Source organism: Salvelinus sp. IW2-2015, linkage group LG32 (assembly GCF_002910315.2).
Source record: "Salvelinus sp. IW2-2015 linkage group LG32, ASM291031v2, whole genome shotgun sequence".
In the NCBI taxonomy this organism is placed as follows: Eukaryota; Metazoa; Chordata; class Actinopteri; order Salmoniformes; family Salmonidae; genus Salvelinus; species Salvelinus sp. IW2-2015.
The window spans coordinates 35,858,626-35,877,318 of NC_036871.1; the positions used below are offsets into that span (position 1 = coordinate 35,858,626).

Genomic DNA, 18,693 nt, shown 5'->3' on the forward strand with positions numbered 1-18,693 from the left:
ATTCCTGCACATGAGGCTGGACATAGAACCTCCAAAAAATGGAACCTATTATCAGCTACTTATCTGGCTCAGGTTTTATCTCAACAGGGCTTTTTATTCAACCTTCAATGAAGAATAACCCAAACCACTGAAATGTATGTCAGTTATGCATCTAGGAATTGTATTTTTTGTATTGAGTATTGTGTTGTGAAGCTTTAGGTCAGTTTTCCAATGTATTACAAATGTTCATAAAAACTTGAACTTGAACTGCAAATGCGTCATGCTTTCCCCTTGTTGATGTCTCTCTTACACCTCTCTGCGGTATGAGGTCCAAAGCTCAAGAGAACTATTGGTCAGGTTCTATACAGAAAGAGGTGTAGCAATGGCCGTTAAAGGACAATAAAATCCTGAATAAGATCCAAGTTACACACAGGGAGGGAGGTTGCGATTCATGCTGAGATCGAGACTGTGGTGAGTGGGGGTTATTCTCTCTGCAACAACATTCAACAATAACACCATCTCGCTTCTGCTCTGCTGTCTCTCTCAAACACTGGGATTTCCATTTGAGCATTTCAGAGATACAGAGAGAGAGAGGTGGGGGAGAAAGGGAGAGAGAATACAAGAGAGAGCGACAGAGAGAGAACAAAAGAGAGACAGAAATAGAGAGAGAGAGAACAAAAGAGAGCGAGAGAGAGAGAAAGAGAACAAGAGAGAGAGAGGGAGAGGGAGAGGGAGAGGGAGAGGGAGGGAAACAAAAACAAACGAAGACAAAAAGAGCGACTCAGACAGAGAGCGTTGTCCCTATCCCCAAATATCGCTCTTGTTATTAGGAAGAGGGCAGGAGAAAGAGGATGACAGATGCTGAAAAGGAAGGGATAGAATGAGTGGGCGGAGGAAGGATAGTTGCACTTGCAGAGAACAGAGGATGGAGTGAGCGAGTGCATGAGTGGGTGGATGGAGGCAGGCAGGTGGGCCGGGAAAGGTCTGACGCAGTCTGGATGAAGCGGGGGCGGAGGGGGGCGGTGCTATATTTAGCACCCGATGGGAGAGGTTCTGGCTGCTTTTCTCTGCCTGTCTACGTCACAGATTCTACGCTGGCCCTCTGGGCGTTATGTGCCAGGTGATGCTGTTCTTTATCAATGAGGAGACTGGACTAGAATACTAAGCAGAGGAGCAGAGAAAGACCAGATGCTGTGGACTGTACAGGACACAATAACTTACAATAACGATTTGAATATACTGTCAAATAAAATAGAACAGAAAATAATAGAATAGAATAGGGTCACTGATTATTGATTCATTTGCTTATTCAATTCCTAATATGTGAAATGCTTGGAAATGCACATTCTATTATATTCATAATGTGAATAGACAAAGTAGAAACTCACACTCACAGCATTCTAAATGAGCCCATTCTCAAATCAAATCAGTGTGCCAGCACTGAGCTCATAACTTCTTTTGTCAATATAAATTATAGTTTGTATCTGTCAAAACATTTTTTTTTTAAAGGCAACATTGTTGCTTTTCTGATTACATCACCACCTTTATGAATGGCACAGTGCTTGGCGGTAGGCTACAAGAACGAGGGCGGGTCCTGTCTACACGTGGGTAGCAAGTAGAGCTGATAGGACCATGCMGTCCAACACTAGGCACTCACAATTGATTGGCTAGTGAGGACAGTGGGAGGATTTAACAGTCATCAAATAGAGACGCTTTTACGCACTGTACCGTTCAATGTGTAGGTTTGAGTCTGAGGAAGACAGGGTAGCCAAGAAGAGGCACTATAGGGCAGTCTATTGTGATGATCTATCTTAAATTATCACTCCGTTACATATTTGGAACACACAGTTCAACTCATAGGCTACTGTACTTGGCTCCATTGATCAATAAAGACAAAGAACATCTATTTATTTATATTTCGTCTTCTGGAAAACGGCAGAAGAGTATCGGAGTTGTGTGGGTCAGTTCCAAATAGCCTACATTTAGACAAGAGGACACTAGCTACTCTTTGATACTCCGACCCAAATAAAGCGCAGCCCAGCGAATGGACCATCATCAACCCGGTACACGTAGCTTCATTCCCCGTGCGGCTCCAGTCTACGCGTCGGTATCTACTGAACCATTCATGCGCTTGTCCATCAGCTCGACCACAGGCAGCCGCTTCGAGCTCTCTGTCCATCGGGGAGAGACGGTGGAGGTGCTGAGGAGACGACTTTCCCAAAAGATCAGAGTACCGAAAGAAAGATTCGTCTTGCTGCATAAGGAAACGTAAGTAGCCTAACCCCACTGGGCACATACGTCAATTCAACGCCTATTCCACGTTGGTTCAACGTAATTTCATTGAAAGGACGTGGAAACGACGTTGATTCAGTACATTGGGTATGATTTCAAGGGGACCAAATAACAATTCTGATGTAAACTTTTGTATTACATATTTGATGCAATATCATGTAATGGATTGTATTTCTGGTTCTGCATGAGCAAACAGGCTTAACTCATAAATGAAATGCATTTATATGCAGGTGTTCTTTGTAAAATATAATTTTAATCTCTCATGTGTGAATAAAAGGCCAAGAATGAATTTAGACAAACTCTTAAATGTTTCTATATACACGTAGTAATGATAATGTATTCTAATGTACCCACAGGCGGTTGAGTACAGGGAAACTCCATGACCTGGGCATAGTTGATGGGAGTAAGCTGACACTGGTCCCAACTATTGAAGCAGGCTTGTTATCAGTAAGTCATATATTGTACAGTCCACAAATGGTTAACAAAGTTAACACCAGGTATTGAGTAAAGGAAACATCTCTGTAATGTTAAGTATAGTGTATAAAGCTTCAGCCAAGAGGTCTGGACCTTTATAGCACAGGTGATATTACTGATATTACTTACACATATGATCTATCATATGTGGTCTTAATCAATACAGTTATTCCATGTTGTTAGCGGTTAGAATCTCTCTCTCTCTGTCTCTCTCTCTCTGTCTCTCTCTCTCTGTATCCTCTCTCTCTGTCTCTCTCTCTCTGTCTCTCTGCCTCTTCTCTCTGTCTCTCTCTCTCTCTTTGTCTCTCTCTCTCTGTCTCCTCTCCTCTCTCGTTCTCTCTCTGTCTCCTCTCTCTCTGTCTCTCTCTCTGTCTCTCTGTCTCTCTCGTCTGTCTCTCTCTCTGTCTCTCTCTCTGTTCTCTCTCTGTCTCTCTCTCTGTCTCTCTCTGTCTCTCTTCCTCTTCCTGTCTCTCCCTCTTCTGTCTCTCTGTCTCTGCTCTCTCTGTCTCTCTCTCTGTCCTCTCTCTCTGTCTCTCTACTCTCTCTCTCTCCTCTCTCTCCTGTCCCTCTCTCTTGTCTCTCTCTCTGTCTCTCTCTCTGTCTCTCTCCTCTCTCTCTCTCTGCTCTCTCTCTCTGCCTCTCTCTCTGTCCTCTCTCTTCTCTCTCTCTTGTCTTCTCTCTCTGTCTCTCTCCTCTCTGTCTCTCTCTCTCTGTCTCTCTTCTGTTTCTCTCCTCTCTCTCTCCTCTCTCTCTGTTCTCTCTCTCTCTCTCTCGTCTCTCTCTCTCTGTCTCTCTCTCGTCTCGCTCTCTCTGCTCCTTCTGTCTCTCCTTCTGCTCCTCCTGTCTCTCTCCTCTGTCTCTCTCTGTCTCTTCTCTTCTCTTCAGGTGTCTCTCTCGTCTTCTCCTCTTCGTCCTTCCTCTTCTCTCCGTCTGGATCTCTCCCTCTCTCTCTTCTGCTCTCTCTGTCTCTCTCCTCTCTGTCTCTCTCTCTGTCTCTCGTCTCTTCTGTCTCTCTCTCTGTGTCTCTCCTCTCTCTCTCTCTGTCTCTCTCTCTGTCTCTCTCTCTGTCTCTGATCTCTCTTGTCCCTCTCCTGTCTCTTCTCTCCGTGCTCCTCCGTCTCTCTCTTCTCGTCTGCTCTTCTCCTCCTCTCGTGTCTCTCTCTCTGTCTGTCTCTCTCTCGTCTGTCTCTCTCTCTTCTCTCTCTCTCTGTCCTCTCCTCTCTGTCTCTCTGTCTCTCTCTGTCTCTCTCTGTCTGTCTCTCTGTCTCTCTGGTCTCTCTCCTCTCTGTCCTCTGTCTCTCTGTCCTCTCTGTCTCTCTCTGTCTCTCTCTCTCTCTCTCTCGTCTCTCTCCTGTTCTCTCTCTCTCTCTCTCTCTTCGTCTGTCTCTCTGTCTTGTCCTCTTCTGTCTCTCTCTCTCGTCTCTCTCTCTCTCTCTCCTCGTCTCTCTCTCTCTGTCTCGTCCCCTCGTGGACCTCCTCCCGTCCTCTCCCTCGAGCTTCTGTTCATCTCTCTAACGCCGGTCTATCCGTTCCTGCGCCTGCCGCGGCCTCTCTACTCCGTCTCTCTCTGTCCCTCTTCCTGTCCCTGGCGTGCCGTCTCTGCTGCTCTCTCTCTCTATTCTTTGTTCTCTCTCTTTCTGCTCTCTGTCTCTCTGCTCTGCTCTTCTTCTGTCCTCCTCTCCTCTGTCTCTCCTCTCTAAATCCTGTCTCTCTCTGTCCTGTTCTCTGTCGTCGTCTCTGGTCCCTCTGTCTTCTGTTCTGTTCTGTCCCTCTGTCTCTCCGTCTCTACTCTCTCTCTCTCTCTCTCTTCCGCTTCTCACTCTCTCTCTCTCTCTCTATCTATCTCTCTATCTATATCTCTATCTATATCTATATATATATAATATGCCTATTTTTGTTTTCTTTGCTTCCTTAGGCCCAACCATCCAGAAGAGAGCAGACCATCATGCAGGCTTTGGAGAGTTTAACTGAAACTCAGGTTGGTCTCTGATCTTTCACTGGACTTCTGTGTCATAAGATGGCTGTAACACTGTTGTCTCAATGTGGTAGGATTGAAGGCCTATTTAAATAAATAAGCAGCATTTTCTTTCTGTCTTCGTTCATACCAGCTCAGTACGGCTGGGTTGTTTCATGAAACAGCAAGGTTGTGCATTTGTGGTTGTGTGTCTGCATATGTATGTGTGTGTGGTTGAGATGGGAAGGAGTGACTCAACTCGACAAAGAACAGTTTTCTAAGAAATGGCTAGGTAGTTCTCATTATGGTCTGACTGCCCCCGCCCCTGACTGCACCTCACGCGCACGCACACGCACGCACGCGCACACACACGTGCGCACGCAGTGACCTAGCCTCCACCACAAGTTGAAAATATCACCACTATATAGAGTATATTGGTTCTATTTACACAGAATATCAGAAGCCATTTTGTACCCGAATGCAAACCCTCACATCAGATATTACAATGGAGAGGTGAGCAGTTCAACGAGACTGTTGTCTGTTGTCGTGACTGCCGTCTTTAGGCCTGATAGCCTCTTTGTTACTGAAGTGTTCTGCTTCGTGACTGGGCTGGGCTAAATAGAGACATCAGACTGATAATAATAAAACAAATCTAAATTGTAATGCCTCTGTGTCCATAGAAAGCAGTTGTCTCTCAGTAAATAGCTCTGAATGTCTGGGGCCATAACACTAGTGAGAGAGTACCAATATGACTTGTCTGTTTAAGCTTATTACATCTTGGATCATTAAGGACCCTTGTAATGGAGAGAGACAGCAAACGAATAAGTGCTGTAAATATATTAATCAAGTTATTCCTCCTTTTCTGTATCTGCAGGTCAGTGACTTCCTGTCTGGCCGCTCACCCCTGACCCTTGCCCTCAGGGTCGGTGATCACATGATGTTCGTCCATCTCCAACTGGCCCCCCAGAGTGCCGCTGGGCAGCAGCAGAGTCACCTCATCACCCAGCGAGCAGGCAGAGCTGGGGTTGAACAGGTGCATGATGCGAAGTGTGGGTCCACCAGGTTCCCTTACCCCAGCCCAGCCCACCTCTCCTCCAACACCCCCGCCTCCCCTGCCCCTTTCTCCCCTCATACCCCCTCCTCAACCTCTCACGCCACCTACCTCTCTCCCTCACCTAGTGCCCCCCTCCGCTCCACCAACCCCACCTGCTTCAGCCCTGGACCCCAGAGCCCAACCCCTGCCACCACCTACCCAGAGGTGGGACTAATAGATTATTCATATTATTATAATGTGACTATTATGTGTGTATTATCACATGCTAATGTTATTTAAATACTTCAAAGCCTGATCCTATTAGTAAGGCAAGGAATAACTTTTCAATCTAATGTAGTTGCAGATTTATTGTAATATTATTATATGACAGGTAGGCTACTGCTAGTATCATTATACAGGCTCTATTTGACTAGAGAGGGAGTATCTTATATACAATATATATATTATATCATTTTGGTGCGGCAGGTAGCCTAGTGGTTAGAGCGTGGGCTAGTAACCGAAAGGTTGCTAGATCGAATCACCGAGCTGACAAGGTACAAATCTGTCTTTCTGCCCCTGAACAAGGCAGTTAACCCACTGTTCCTAGGCCGTCATTGTAAATAAGAATTTGTTCTTAACTGACTTGCCTAGTTAAATAAAGGTTAAATAAAAAATACAACTCTTTCGCTCTATTTATCACAGGGTGACTGCAGTGTGGCTGGTACTCCCACCTCTAATAAAACAGCTGCCGGGGAACCAGGTGCTGTCATAGAGAGCTTTGTGAGCCATGCCCCAGGAGTCTTCTCAGGGACCTTTTCAGGCACTCTGCCCCCAGCTGGGCAGGACAGCACCAGTACCGGTGTCAAGTCATCCAGACGAGGCATCAACACCATCGTCCAGATCCTCAACGACCTTCTCAGTGCCACTCGCCACTACCAGGGGGCTCCACTGTCCCTCTCCCAGCTCCTCTGCCGCCCTCCCAGCACCCCAACCAGCAGCACTCCGAGTACCCCAACCTCGCCCTTCCCGCCGCCCTCACCTCTCACCCCTGACCTTGTCAGCACTGCTACCTCAGGACCACTTACAGACCACATCAGCCAGGAACAAAGTCACTCATGTAAACCTACTGGTGAGTTGAGGTCCCACAGAATAACCAAAACTTGTCAATGCTGTGTGTAGCTGATTATAGGCTAAACAAAGTACAACATTATGCTGAGACAAAGGATGTTTAGGTTTTGTTATACCATGCTGTCTTTATTCGACTCCTTTTCTTCATAACACAACTAGAGAACCAAATTAATGAGATAGAGATTCTCTTTATTGTCTTCATTGAAAACGTATGTACTGTTTGTGCATTAAATTAATGTTTAGCATTCAAGTATTCCTTGTCAGTGGTCTGTCACCTAGTTCTCGCTCCTGCATTCCGGAACCCTAGCGTCATGTTTGGAAACCAGTCCAGCCTTCTCAAGCAGGTCCCACAATAGTTGAGTTCTGGTTCTGCTTAGTGTCCAAGTTTAGAAAGTAGCAGCTGTACAGCAGAGAACACTGGTTGTGAGGATATTGTTGGAAAGGAGGAAGTGGTTTCTGCGCCCCCTATTAATGAACTAGCGTTGTTTATATCCGTTCCCTGACGGCCTACGCATTCATTTGTTCCCCAGTCTGCAATGAATAAGAAAAGTGTGTGTGTGTGGTTATAAGTGTTTTGCGGCAGAGTGAGCATGTAGCTACATGGCCCACAGGGGTCAGTTAGTAACAGGAATGCACTCACCGTCACACACACATAGTAACAGGACCTTAACCTTTTAACCTGAGGGTGTGAACTATTGTATCTTACTAGCACCTTTTCACCCTAGCGCCGGAAACATACTAATGAACACATAATCATTGGCGACAGTGGCAGCTCTGGGTCACGTTGTCAGGGAAACGGCACTGCTCCATTCTTGGAATTAGAATTTATTCCATTTTGTTCATGGTCCCAAAAACAATGCTAGGCTGATTATATGAGTATGGTGCAATGTACTGTACGCTATATATACAAAAGTATGTGGACACGCCTTCAAATGAGTGGATTTGGCTATTTCAGCTACACCGTTGCTGACAGGTGTGTAAAAGCGAGCACACAGCCGTGCAATCTCCATAGACAAACATTGGCAGTAGAATGACCTGACTGAAGAGCTCAGTGACTTTCAACATGGCACCGTCATAGGATGCCAGCTTTCCAACAAGTCAGTTTGTCACATTTTTGCCCTGCTAGAGCTGCCCAGATCAACTGTAAGTGATGTCATTGTGATGTGGAAACGTCTAGGAGCAACAATGGCTCAGATGCGAAATGGTAGGCCACGCAGCTCACAGAACAGGACCAACGAGTGCTAAGGCGCATGGTGCATAAAAATGATCTGTCCTCGGTTGCAACACTCACTAACAATTTCCAAACTGGCTCTGGAAGCAACGTCGGCACAATAACTGTTATTCGGGAGCTTCATGAAATGGGTTTCCATGGCCAAGCAGCCACACACAGCCTAAGATCACCATGACAATGCCAAGCGTCGGATAGAGTGGTATAAAGCTCTCTGGAGTGAGGATTCAGGCTTCACAATCTGGCAGTCCGACGGACAAATCTGGGTTTAGCGGATGCCAGTAGAAACGTTACCTGCCCGAATGCATAGTTCCAACTGTAACATTTGGTGGAGGAGTAATAATGGTCTGGAGCTGTTTTTCATGGTTCAGTCTAGGCCCCTTAGTTCCAGTGAAGGGAAACCTACAGCAAACGACATTCTAGACGATTCTGTGCTTCCTTCTTTGTTGCAACAGTTTGGGGAAGGCCCTTTCCTGTTTCAGCATGACAATGCCCCTGTGCGCAAAGTGAGGTCCATACAGAAATGATTTGTCGAGACCGGTGTGGAAGAACTTGACTGGCCTGCACAGAGCCCTGACCTCAACCCCATCGAATACCTTTGGGATGAATTGGAACGCCAACTGCGAGCCAGACCTAATCACCCAACATCAGTCCCTGACCTCACTAATGCTCTTGTGGCTGAATGGAAGCAAGTCTGTTATAGCAGCAAAGAGGGATCGACTCCATATTAATGCCCATCATTTTGGAATGAGATGTTCGACCAGCAGGTGTCCACATACATTTGGTCATGTGGTGTATATGTAAACTCAGCAAAAAAAGAAACATCCCTTTTCAGGACCCGGTCTTTCAAAGATCAACAGATCTTCATTGTAAAGGGTATAAACACTGTTTCCCATGCTTGTTCAATGAACCATAAACAATTAATGAACATGCACCTGTGGAATGGTCGTTAAGACACTAACAGCTTACTTAGGACACTAAAGAGGCCTTTCTACTGACTCTGAAAAACACCAAAGAAAGATGCCCAGGGTCCCTGCTCATCTGCGTGAACGTGCCTTAGGCATGCTGCAAGGAGGCATGAGGACTGCAGATGTGGCCAGGGAAATAAATTGCAATGTCCACACTGTGAGACGCCTAAGACAGCACTACAGGGAGACAGGATGGACAGCTGATCGTCCTCGCAGTTGCAGATCACGTGTAACAACACCTGCACAGGATCGGTACATCTGAACATCACACCTGCGGGACAGGTACAGGATGGCAACAACAACTGCCCGAGTTACACCAGAAACGCACAATCCCTCCATCAGTGCTCAGACTGTCCGCAATAGGCTGAGAGAGGCTGGACAGAGGGCTTGTAGGCCTGTTGTAAGGCAGGTCCTCACCAGACATCACCGGCAAAAACGTCACCTATGGGCACAAACCCACCGTTGCTGGACCAGACAGCACTGGCAAATAGTGCTCTTCACTGTCGCGTCGCGGTTTTGTCTCACCAGGGGTGATGGTCAGATTCGCGTTTATCGTCAAAGGAATGAGCGTTACACAGAGGCCTGTACTCTGGAGCGGGATCGAATGTCATTGCAGGCAATCTCAACGCTGTGCGTTACAGGGAAGACATCCTCCTCCCTTATGTGGTACCCTTCCTGCAGGCTCATCCTGACATGATCCTCCAGCATGACAATGCCACCAGCCATACTGCTCGTTCTGTGCGTGATTTCCTGCAAGACAGGAATGTCAGTGTTCTGCCATGGTAAGCGAAGAGCTCGAATCTCAATCCCATTAAGCACATCTGGGACCTGTTGGATCAGAGAGTGAGGGCTAGGGCCCAGAAATGTCTGTGAACTTGCAGGTGCCTTGGTGGAAGAGTGGGATAACATCTCACAGCAAGAACTGGCAAATCTGGTGCAGTCCATGAGGAGGAGATGCACTACAGTACTTAATGCAGCTGGTGGCCACACCAGATACTGACTGTTACTTTTGATTTTGACACCCCCGTTTGTTCAGGGACACATTATTCAATTTCTGTTAGTCACATGTCTGTGGAACTTGTTCAGTTTATGTCTGTTGTTGAATCTTGTTATGTTCATATAAATATTTACACATGTTAAGTTTGCTGAAAATAAACTCAGTTGACAGTGAGAGGACATTTCTTTTTTGCTGAGTTTATATACTTCCTGAATTCCTGCTATAATATTCTTCCTCATGACCAGTGGTGTAAAGTACTTACATAAAAATACTTTAAAGTTCTACTTCAGTAGTTTTTTTGGGTATCTGTACTTTACCATTTATATTTGACATCTTTTACTTTCACTCCACTACATCCCTAAAGAAAATAATGCACTTTTTACACAAATTTTCACTGACACCCCAAAAGTACTCATTACATTTTGAATGCTTAGCAGGACAGAAAACGTGTAAAATTCACGCACTTATCAAGAGAACATCCCTGGTCATCCCTATTGCCTCTGATCTGGCAGACTCACTAAACACAAATGCTTCGTTTGTAAATGAGTGTGCCACTGGCTATACGAAAAAAATACAATTGTGCCGTCTGGTTTACTTAATAAGGAATTAGAAATTATTTATACTTTTGATATTTAAGTATATTTTAGCAATTACATTTGCTTTTGATACTTAAGTATATTTTAAACCAAATACATTTACTCAAGTAGTATTTTACTGGGTGACTTTAAATTTTACTTGAGTCATTTTCTATTAAGGTATCTTTACTTTTACTACAGTATGACATTTGGGTACTTTTTCCTCCACTGCTCATGACTCTACCCATCTTCTTCCTCCCACCTCCTGTTTTCTCTATTCCCTCTCATCCTCCCTCCCTCCTCTTCCTCTCTCAGCAGGCCTGTGTTCCAGTCAATCTGAGGAAGAGAACCAGTCGTTGCGTTGTAAACTGGAGCGCCTTCAGATGTTGATGCACCAGAGACGCCTGCGCAGGCGGGCTCGCAGGGACACACGCACCTCACACCCCTACCCTCACCGTCAACCCTGGTCGCCTGGACGAGACAAAGCCAACGCCAGCCGCCATAGCAACGGCAGCCTGTCCAGCAGTGAGGGCTCTTCCCTGGACGACCTGGAGTTGCAATGGAAACCGGAGCTACCCTCCGACCTTGTGATGGCATAAAGAGAGAGCATGAGATTAAAATAAGTTTGGACCTATGTCATTGGCTGTCCTTTGAATGGCTGAGTAGGAGAAATAAACTGTCCATTTTGGGACTCGATCACACTGCACAAGGACTCTTCAATTAGACGACTGTGTCCTTTCTTGAAACTGGACATTCAAACAGAACTTCAGTAGTATATTGTATGTAATTAATTAGGTAAATAGTTTTTTACCTAGTTTATACTCCCTTGACTGAGCTTTCTGCGGATCATATGACACTTCTTTACTGTCAGTCTGTCTATTTTCCAGAGTCTGTTGGAACCGGACTGTCTAACATTTGAGGGTCTAAGCTTTGTCTACCAGTAATCATCACTTTACCTACCATTTTAAACTCATCTGACGCACATCTTCAGTTGCTGTTCGCATTGTCAGAACTATGTAGCATTATGAGGTTGTCAAATATACYTTTCTGCACATTTGTTTTGACAGCTTTATTGCAAGGTTTTGCAGTCGCTCAAGAGTGAGCGAAATTATACTTTCGTCTTTGTATACAGTATGTTTGATGCATACAGCATGCAGGTAAAGGATAACATGTATAATGTATTGATTTGACCTTGGTAAATATGTAGACGGTTTCAAAGTTTGAAGCAATAATTGTTAAGCAGACTTTTCTAGGAAATACAAATTCTGAAGTCAGTAATTTGCCTCTGTTATACTCCTAACATCCATTTGACAACACAATACTCCAAGCCCAATGCCTGTATTTAGTGCTGGGGTGCYTTCAGGACAGTTATTACTGCAGGACACTTCTAAAACTTGAGACAGGTGTTTCCTCCATTTCTTGGGTGTGACCTGAACATATTAAGTGCAGTGGAATGTTCTGCAACCAGTTTACTAGTTGTTCAGAACACTAATTGAATGTTGCAGTACATTTGTTTTGTACTGAACGCAAGCCCTGGGGTGTTGAAATGGAAAAATGGTTTCTATTGACATATTCAGGTAAGTTTGCTTCCTAGTGAAGAGCTAGAATCAGGTCCCTCCCCCCCCGGGGCATGTAGTCTTCAGATCCAAGACAACTTATCCTGAAAGTTAACGCCTTACTGCGACAAATTGAGATGGTGTGAGTTTAAACAGTTGKCAAACGTTCTGCAACTAGTGTTTATTTGACAAATTCAGACAAGTCCCTCCCAATTAAGAAACATTCTGCAATTTTAATAACCCCAGGTGTGTAAGGCGTTGCTCGGTCACTACCAGCTCAAACGTTTTCTGCAATACTTGCAGTTCCTTATACAAGTGTCAAAATACAACTTCTGCCAATTTTAATTAAAGAAATAACAGAAGACTGCTTTTGAGTCACCCATTTACAAATACAGGAAGTCAAACAAGTTTCAGAAAAGTATGGGCTCCGGCAGTTCGTGTTCCTACGGTCGGTGCTGGTGATAGGAAGGTTCGACACTCAGCTGGCCTCTTCCAGCCKCAAATCAGCCATTATTTCTCTTGTTTACTCCAAGCTTCTGTTATAGCTGCGAGGTCAGCTCAGACTAATGCCTCCTGCCTAAACTGACATATTGGACTTGCCCTCACAAACATCACAAGTCAAGCGCACATGAATCCAGACACTTTAAAATGTTTATTTTCCAAAAAAATCAAGTAGTCAATTGACAAATCACTCCTGGAAATTGATGGGGCCCAAGGGAACAATTCAGTAGCAATGTTACAAACCTGAGAAATGTAGCTCATGAAAGTTCTGGGAATGAAAGTGATCAGCTACACATTCCTGAATTTTACATTCCAAATAAATCCAGTCAGATGTGAAKTTTGTAAWGTAATAYGTTTATTCWCCTCAAAACAGTTWAAAAAAAGGCAACATTCTTGTAATATTACTCTTGGACCATGATAGGGCCCATGGTAGCTTCACCTTCCTTCTGCACATCTGAGGAGAGTAGAGAACAGTGATAGGGATTTTTAAAAAAACTGATGATAAAGCTCTGGCTTTGATTGACACTTACCTGAATCACTGTCCAGATCTCTAGCCTTGCTTGCAACACAGCTGGAGTCACAGCAGCACAAACCTGGTCATCCCCACCTGCAGCCTTCCAGCTACAGATAAATATGAAGGTTAGTTTATATAGCAGCATGTCATAAAGGTAATATACCCACAACTCAGTTTATACATACCATCTGTGAAAGAGCAGGCCTTGTTCTCACATCAATGGGGGACGAGGCTGCAGTCGCTTTCAGATGACATGTTATGTAGAGCTGTTGGGAATCATTCTGTGTTTGGAACCTGAAGACTCCAGCTGAAACTGGATTTGTCATCCTGGGATCTGGACAGGAACTGGGAGCTGGAGCCGGTCAACTTGGCATCAACCAGACACCTGAGGAGACCAAGGGTCAACGTTAGACTTCAGGGGTTACATTTAAGGTAATATAAGAGGAGTCAAACTGACAACTAAACTCACCCATGGTCCTCAAGAAAGAATATCTAGGGACAGTGTGAACATCAGGCGCCAGGTGGCGACACAGCCGGTCTACCAAAGACACGGAGGGGAACGTGGTGGTACGGCATGACCGAGGCTTCCATGTTGATGATGTCACCTAGACGGTAATGGTTGGAGGGCCTCTCAAACTGCCAGTCAGCTGGAAAGACGAGTGGCATGTCAGTGGGGGTTTACACAAAGGAAGAGGCTTCCAGTCAGGTTTACCTACRAGTCATTAACCTCAGGGAGAAGTAGAGGAGTTCCTCTGCCACCATGTTGGAAGTGTAGGGGATCCAGGTCGGCTTCAGGMKWTTGCTGCTCACATCGTGATTCCTAGAAACAAACATGGAATATGGCATTACTCAAACCTCAGAATGATATGGGTTGTCCAAGTGAAGAACGCAACAATAGTTACCTCAAGTAGTGGCACTCAATATCAACCATAGCTGCACTGGTCTTCAATATAGCAGTGTTAGCAACAGGTTTTGGCTCATAGACAAGAGTGAAGGTGTAGATCAGCACATCCTCAGTCATCTAGGAACAGGATCACAAATGATGTAGCACAAGAATAATGATTCACAGTCAGGAAGTTAAACAACAAATGTGACATACCGTCAGCTCACTGCCACAGCCATGCAGCTCTGATTCAAAGATGAGCACATGAGCTTCAGCATCCTCCTCAGTGGCAGCACAACCTCCTAGAGTGATACGCTCTGGCTGGATGAGCCGGCCAATCCCCAGCAGGTCCTGGTTCACTTGCACACGGACCACACTCTCCCCACACTGAGCCGACACACTGTTGGCAGCCACCTGCTTCAGCCGCTCAGACACAGTAGGCTTGTGCTCAGGCGTTGCAACTTTAGGATAGCGCCAAGTCAAAGGGTTCTCGGAAGTCTGCTTGGACTGGGAGCTCTCAGGGTCTTCATCCTGGCTAGGTTTCTGGCCCAAAGGCACACCAACAGGTTCCTGGCCCACAGACTCTCCTCTAGGTTGCTGGACCACAGGCTCTTGGCCCACAGGCTGCTCGCTAGGTTCCTGGCCCACAGGCTGCTCGCTAGGTTTCTGGCCCACAGGCTCTGCTCGCTAGGCTTTCTGGCCCACAGGCTGCTCGCTAGTTCCTGGCCACAGGCTGCTCGCTAGGTTCCTGCCCACAGCTGCTCGCTAGGCCTGCCCACAGGGCTCCTAGATCCGCCACAGGTTCACCAACATGCTCGCTAAGTTCCTTACCTAAAAATCTCACTTGGTTCCTGGCCCACAGGCTGCTCTCCAACAGGTTCGCTGCCCATATCCTCGCTATGTTCCTGGCCCACACTGCTCTCCAGGTCTTCACCACAAGGCTCTCCAGATCTTGATCCACAGGTTCACCGCTAGGATCCTGGCCCCAGGGCTCTCCAAACGGTTCCTGCCCACAGGCTGCTCGCTAGGTTCCTGGCCCACAGGCTGCTCTCCAACAGGTTCCTGGCCCACAGGCTGCTCTCCAACAGGTTCGCTAAGCTCTTTACCCCAAAATCTCACTTGGTTCCTGGCCCACAGGCTCTCCAACATGCTCATTAGGTTCCTGGCCCAAAGGCTCGCTAGGTTGCTGACCCAAAGGCTCGCCAACGCGGTCGCTAGGTCTGCACAGGCGGCTCGCTAGGTTCCTGGCCACAGGCTGCTCGCTAGGTTCCTGCCCACAGGCCTGCTCGCTAGTTCCTGGCCCACAGGCTGCTCGCTAGGTTCCTGGCCCACAGGCTGCTCGCTAGGTTCCTGCCCACAGTCTCTCGCTAGGTTCCTGCCCACAGAATGTTCGCTTGGTTCTGGCCCACAGGCTGCTCGCTAGGTTCCTGGCCCACAGGCTGCTCGCTAGGTTCCTGGCCCACAGGCTGCTCGCTAGGTTCCTGGCCCACAGGCTGCTCGCTAGTTCCTGGCCACGAATGTTCGCTGGTTCTGGCCCACAGGCTGCTCGCTAGGTTCCTGGCCACAGGCTGCTCGCTAGGTTCCTGGCCCACAGGCTGCTCTAGGTTCCTGCCCACAGCTGCTCGCTAGGTTCCTGGCCTACAGCTGCTCGCAGGTTCCTTCCCACAGGCTGCTCGCTTGGTTCTTGGCCCACAGGCTGCTCGCTTGTTCTTGGCCCACAGGCTGCTCGCTATGTTCCTGGCCCACAGGCTGCTCGCTAGGTTCCTGGCCCACAGGCCTGCTCGCTAGGTTCCTGGCCCACAGGCTCTCCAACATGCTCGCTAAGCTCATTACCCAAAATCTCACTTGGTTCCTGGCCCACAGGCTCTCCAACATGCTCATTAGGTTCCTGGCCCAAAGGCTTGCTAGGTTGCTGACCCAAAGGCGCGCCAACAGGCTGCTCTAAGTTCCTGGCCCACAGGCTGCTCTCCAACAGTTCGCGCCCACATCCTCGCTATGTTCCTGGCCCACAGGCTGCTCTCCAGGATCTTCACCAAAAGGCTCTCCAGGATCTTGACCCACAGGTTCGCCGCTAGGATCCTGGCCACAGGCTGCTCTCCAAACGGTTCCTGGACAACAGGCTGCTCGCTTGTTCTTGGCCCACAGGCTGCTCGCTATGTTCCTGGCCCACAGGCTGCTCGCTAGGTCCTGCCCACAGGCTGCTCCTAGGTTCCTGGCCCACAGGCTCTCCAACATGCTCGCTAAGCTCATTACCCAAAATCTCACTTGGTTCCTGGCCACACAGCTCTCCAACATGCTCATTAGGTTCCTGGCCCAAAGGCTCCGCTAGGTTGCTGACCCAAAGGCGCGCCAACAGCTGCTGGCTAAGTTCCTGGCCCACAGGCTGCTCTCCAACAGGTTCGCTGACCACATCCTCGCCATGTTCCTGGCCCACAGGCGGCTCGCTAGGTTCCTGGCCCACAGCTGCTCGCTAGGTTCCTGGCCCACAGGCTGCTCGCTAGGTTCCTGGCCCACAGCTGCTCGCTAGTTCTCGCCCACAGCTGCCCTAGGTTCCTGCCCACAGGCTGCTCGCTAGGTTCTGGCCACAGGCTGCTCGCTAGGTTCCTGGCCTACAGAATGTTCGCTTGTCTTCCCACAGGCTGCTCGCTTGGTTCTTGGCCCACAGGCTGCTCGCTAGGTTCCTGGCCCACAGGCTGCTCGCTAGGTTCCTGCCCCACAGGCTCTCCAACATGCTCCGCTAAGCTCATTACCCAAAATCTCACTTGGTTCCTGGCCACACGGCTCTCAACATGCTCATTAGGTTCTTGCCCAAAGGCTCGCTAGGTTGCTGACCAAAGGCGCGCCAACAGGCTGCTGGCTAAGTTCCTGCCCACAGGCTGCTCTCCAACAGGTTCGCTGCCCACATCCTCGCTATTTCCTGGCCCACAGGCTGCTCTCCAGGATTTTCACCCAAAGCTCTCCCAGGACTTGACCCACAAGCGCAGTTGCCGCTAATCCTGCCCACAGGCTGCTCTCAAACGGTTCCTGGCCCACAGGCTGCTCGCTTGGTACTTGGCCACAGAATGTTCGCTGGTCTTGGCCCACAGAATGCTCGCTAGGTTCCTGGCCCACAGGCTGCTCGCTAGGTTCCTGGCCCACAGGCTCTCCAACAATTGCTCGCTAAGCTCATTACCCAAAATCTCACTTGGTTCCTGTCCCACAGGCTCTCCAACATGCCATTAGGTTGCTGACCCAAAGGGTCTACAACAGGCTGCTGCTAGTCCTGGCCCACAAGGCTGCTCGCTAGGTTCCTGGCCCACAGGCGGCTCGCTAGGTTCCTGGCCCACAGGCGGCTCCGCTAGGTTCCTGCCACAGGCGCTCGCTAGGTTCCTGCCCACAGCGCTCGCTAGATCCTGGCCCAAAGCCTGCTCGCTAGGATCCTGGCCCAAAGGTTCACCAACATGCTCGCTAAGTTCATTACCTAAAATCTCACTTGGTTCCTGGCCCACAGGCTGCTCTCCAACAGGTTCGCTGCCCACATCCTCACATGTTCCTGGCCACAGGCTTCTCCAGGATCTTCACCCAAAGGCTCTCCAGGATCTTGACCACAGGTTCGCCGCTAGGATCCTGGCCCACAGGCTGCTCTCCAAACGGTTCCTGGCCCACAGGCTGCTCGCTTGGTTCTTGGCCCACAGGCTGGTCGCTAGTTCCTGGCCCATAGCTGCTCGCTAGGTTCCTGGCCCACGCTCTCCAACATGCTCGCTAAGCTCATTACCCAAAATCTCACTTGGTTCCTGGCCCACAGGCTCTCCAACATGCTCGTTAGGTTCCTGGCCCAAAGGCTCGCTAGGTTGCTAACCCAAAGGCTTGCCAACAGGCTGCTCGCTAGGTTCCTGGCCCACCCTGGCTCCTAGTTCCTGCCCACAGGTTCACCAACATGCTCGCTAAGTTCATTACCTAAAATCTCACTTGTCCTGGCCCACAGGCTGCTCGCTAGGTTCCTGGCCCACAGGCTGCTCTCCAACAGGTTCGCTGCCACATCCTCGCTATGTTCCTGGCCCACAGGCTGCTCTCCAGGATTCTTCACCCAAAGGCTCTCCAGGATCTTGACCTACAGGTCGCCGCTAGGATCCTGGCCCACAGGCTGCTCTCCAAACGGTTCCTGGCCCACAGGCTGCTCGCTTGGTTCTTGGCCTACAGAATGTTCGCTTGGTTCTTGGCCCACAGGTCGCTCGCTAGGTTCCTGGCCCACAGGCTGCTCACTTGGTCCTGCCCACAGGCTCTCCAACATGCTCATTAGGTCCTGGCGAAAGGCTCGCTAGGTTGCTGACCCAAAGGCTCGCCAACAGGCTGCTGCTAAGTTCCTGGCCCACAGGCTGCTCTCCAACAGGTTCGCTGCCCACATCCTCGCTATGTTCCTGGCCCACAGGCTGCTCTCCAGGATCTTCACCCAAAGGCTCACCAGATCTTGACCCACAGGTTTCGCCGCTAGGATCCTGGCCCACAGGCTGCTCTCCAAACGGTTCCTGGCCCACAGGCTTGCTCGCTTGGTTCTTGGCCCACAGGCTGCTCGCTAGTCTCTGTCCACCAGCTGCTCGCTAGGTTTCCGGCCCACAGGCTGCTCGCTAGGTT

At 48.6% G+C, this 18,693-nt stretch overlaps 1 protein-coding gene and 1 pseudogene across 2 annotated transcripts; one reads left to right on the top strand and one right to left on the bottom strand.

Annotated features, from left to right (window-relative positions):
- The first annotated feature begins 1,675 nt into the window (after positions 1–1,675).
- On the top strand, positions 1,676–11,906 carry LOC111957193 (midnolin). 2 transcript variants are annotated; one of them, XM_023977957.2, is made up of 6 exons: positions 1,676–2,247; positions 2,628–2,718; positions 4,661–4,723; positions 5,574–5,957; positions 6,435–6,861; positions 10,947–11,906. In XM_023977957.2, exons 1-6 carry the CDS (start codon positions 2,024–2,026, stop codon positions 11,225–11,227), a joined length of 1,470 nt encoding a protein of 489 aa, XP_023833725.1. In that variant the 5' UTR covers positions 1,676–2,023; the 3' UTR covers positions 11,228–11,906. The 2 variants fall into 2 exon arrangements, with proteins under 2 accessions (XP_023833725.1, XP_023833724.1); XM_023977956.2 differs by having other exon boundaries at positions 1,677–2,247; positions 10,944–11,906.
- Positions 11,907–13,561: 1,655 nt separating this feature from the next.
- Positions 13,562–17,805, bottom strand: LOC139023505 (zona pellucida sperm-binding protein 3-like; annotated as a pseudogene).
- Between the last annotated feature and the right edge of the window lie 888 nt (positions 17,806–18,693).

What these genes read in the sequence shown, in the direction of transcription:
- LOC111957193 (XM_023977956.2), top strand. Translation starts at nt 2,024, where the DNA reads ATGGACCATCATCAACCCGGTACACGTAGCTTCATTCCCCGTGCGGCT. An exon ending in TTGAAGCAGGCTTGTTATCA is followed by an intron (nt 2,719 to 4,660) that starts GTAAGTCATATA and finishes TTGCTTCCTTAG; the next exon opens with GCCCAACCATCCAGAAGAGA. An exon ending in CTGCCACCACCTACCCAGAG is followed by an intron (nt 5,958 to 6,434) that starts GTGGGACTAATA and finishes TATTTATCACAG; the next exon opens with GGTGACTGCAGTGTGGCTGG.